Consider the following 3,391-nt stretch of genomic DNA (forward strand, 5'->3'; position numbering starts at 1 on the left):
GAGGTCTAATACATGTTAAAAAATGGACTTGAACCTAACTCATGAACTTCAAAAGTTAGCTCAAGGGAGAAAAGTTACCTAAGCATATATACTAAACTTTCAGGATATTTACTCAATCAATCTAAGACACAAATTAATACATTAACATAACTCAATCCAGATGTAACCTCATTAGTAGATTTCACCCCTTGCGGAAAACTTAATTTGTGCATTAATTTATACCAAGGTCATAAACGGGACAGGGATATATAATACATTAAGGCAGAGCCTCTTCATATAAAATTAAAAAATTTTAGTCGATGATTGTGCTATGTTAATTTACCTTAAGCACCCTTCCCAAGTTCCCATTATACTGTAGAGTGTAATCTGTTTCAATGAATTAAATTACATTTCTTATTTATATTTCCTGTAGAACCGAAAGGGCAATCGTGCTTTGTGCAAGATTTCCCAGGAAGCGGACTTTTCTAAAAATTACAGAAAAATGACAAGTTGGCAAGAAAAAACAATGACATGACAAGTGGACTGGAAATAATATACATTATTATGAAACTTTATTAATAAAATATGATCACACATTTACCTTCAAATAAAAAAAATGATCACACATCAACTCAAGCACAAGGTTATATTATAATATCATAAAAATGGTAGCTCCTCGAAATACACATACTACACCAAAAAGCATATCCTAATTGAAAACATATATGAAAAAATCTACATTACTCAAATGACATGACCTAAAAATATTCGACACGCCTTTCTTTTTGGCTAAGAAATTATCTCCCAAAACCTATTATACTACATAATATATATATATGGGAAAAAAGAAAAAAAAAGAAAAGAAAATTAAATTACTTCTTCAAAATTGGGATTTTCTCCACTTTTTTTTTTACTTGGTCAGCGCAGGGTGTCACATACCGGGTTGAAACCCAAAGTCAACTCCAGCTGTATCTCAATTCCAGAGCCGAAAGGCACCGGTTTGTAATCTGGACCGGGTTCGACACGGTTCACCAAGTCCTGCTCCACGGTTTCGACAGAGGAAGAGTCTTGACTCCCAGCCCTTTTAAGTTCGCCGGGGAAATCCTCGCCGGAATCCCACCCAGTGATGGTGAATTTCGCATCAGACTCGCCGATGAACTCGGAAGCTTCCAAGTCAACGTCCTTCTTTGCTGAGCGTGAGCGTTTGAACCGCTGGCGGTTCTGGATGCGGAGACGGGAGGCGGCGGAGGCGTCCTTAGAGAGGTGGCGGATGTCGCATCCCTGAAGCGGCGCAATCGATTGTTTCGCGAAGGCCGATGAAGAGTCATCGAATTGCATCGTGGTAATGGGCGCACCCTTGAGCACCGCCTCCACCGCCGCCTGGCACTGGGGCCAATTGCCGGAGCTCATCAAGCCCACTGAACCATGAACAGGGTCGATGATTCTCCCACAAGCCTCGTACAAAAGTGACTCAAAAATCACTGCGCCCGGATTAAGGAAAAAGAAACATTAATTAACGATATTGATCAAATGAAGGATCGATCGGAATTGAAACTCAAATTAAATTAATAATTAATTCTGCAGTAGGTACCTGGGCGGAGACGAGCGGGGACAGCATCGATGAGATTGATGAGGCCGGCGCGGCCATAGAACTTTGCAAGGAAAAGAGTGGCATTAGCTTGAGACTGAGAGGAACTGATCCATTGAAGAGAAGGCCTCAGCACGCAATCTTCGGTGCATCCTTTGCGAAGAACTCTGCAGCCATTGCAGCTCATTTTGACACACGGAGATGTATATATTATTATATAAGATTAGAGTGGAAATATTGTAAGATCAGATATGCGGAGGATTGGAAGTTGGGGGCTATTTATTCTGCCCACTGTGATGTCATGCTGGGAAATTTGTTGGTTGTTTCTCCTTTTTTATTTATAAAATAAAATAAATAACAATTAAACAAAATGTTACGTGTAGAAGGACGATTACGTCGTACTTTATTTTAAATCACAAAATTTTAAAACTAAGCTGAATTCAGAGATTTAACTCTTCTTACCTAGAAGCAAATTAAGCAAAAGATATAAACTGAGTTGATTATTGACCAAAGTTTAACCGAATATATTAAGTAAACTGCATTCAGTTTAGGGAGCTATAGACTTTTCCGCACACAGCTGATATTGCAAATCCAGAGCACAACAGTGTACAAACATGTCAGAGAATGTACGAAAAAAAGATAAGCTAACGGCCACGATTTGAATTTAAAAGAGTCGTTGTCCACCAAGTATAGATACATATCAAGGAGGTACTTGAAAATGCATCCGGCTCCTTAGAAAAATACTTGCGCATATATTCAAGTTATCAAACACCTTCAGTTTACCCACAAGCGTTCAAGTCAAGGAACTCAAAGTTCACTTCAAAGAAAAAATCAAGAGCCGAAGAACACAAACAAGCATATCAACATATCAGATCAGTAGGATCAAATTGTGCTTAAGTGTTGAGTTGTAATACAATCGTTGTAGCTGTATTTATCAGTTGAGGTACTGCAAATCTCGTTGTAACAAAAATCAGTCGAAAGATGAGTTCTTCAGTCTAGGAGTTATGAGATAGACGATTGTGTGTAAGTCTCCTAGTCTTGGAGTGGGCTGTTGCAAAGTGCTGTAATAGTCAAAGTCTTTTAGAGTGAATTCTTCCGAAGTGAAAGAAGGGGTGACGTAGGAGATTGAGCTCCGAACATCCATAAACAAACATTTGTGTTATCTAACTTTAAGTCGAGCACTTTCACTCACTCATCGCTCCGACAAAACTATTTAATCACAAGTTCTAATCTGTTAGTTGACATCATTCCGTACATAATATTTGTTTGTCAATTAACATCGACACGCGAGAAAAAAATAATTCAGTTGATCAACCTCAATTGAACACAACTTAAAAGATTCGAGGGTCAAATGCTACAATACAATCAATTTGGAAAATTAGCACTTATTATACACGCAAACCAATCCTATTGTGAAAGCAGTCTACTACACCCCAACCGATCCTAAGAGCTTGAAAATACTAATCTTATGTTAATATCTCATTAACTTTAGTTTAAAGCGGTTTTTTTTGTTTTGTTTTTGTCATGGTAAAAATTGAAGAATATTTCAAAAGCATTTCAGAAACAACTTACAAATTTTCTTTTTGTTTTTTAAATAATAATTGCATCAAAATATGCAACTGCCCATAATTATTAACTGTCACCCCGTCAGAAGATATATATATATATATATATATATATATATATATATATATATATATATATATATATGTATATATATATATATATATTTATTTATTTAAAAACTATTTATTAAACAGACACATTTCCAATTTTGTTGCTAATAATAAATATAAAAGATAATGAAAGTCAGGAGCATTGTCT

At 36.4% G+C, this 3,391-nt stretch overlaps 1 protein-coding gene across 1 annotated transcript; it reads right to left on the minus strand.

Moving 5' to 3' along the window:
* Positions 1-611: 611 nt before the first annotated feature.
* LOC140875180 (LOB domain-containing protein 42-like) lies at positions 612-1,800 on the minus strand. Its single transcript, XM_073278773.1, has 2 exons — positions 1,571-1,800; positions 612-1,460 (listed from the first exon to the last, which is right to left on the minus strand). Exons 1-2 carry the CDS (start codon positions 1,752-1,754, stop codon positions 898-900), a joined length of 747 nt encoding a protein of 248 aa, XP_073134874.1. The 5' UTR covers positions 1,755-1,800; the 3' UTR covers positions 612-897.
* Between the last annotated feature and the right edge of the window lie 1,591 nt (positions 1,801-3,391).

Source organism: Henckelia pumila, chromosome 1, assembly GCF_033568475.1.
Source record: "Henckelia pumila isolate YLH828 chromosome 1, ASM3356847v2, whole genome shotgun sequence".
NCBI lineage: Eukaryota > Viridiplantae > Streptophyta > Magnoliopsida > Lamiales > Gesneriaceae > Henckelia > Henckelia pumila.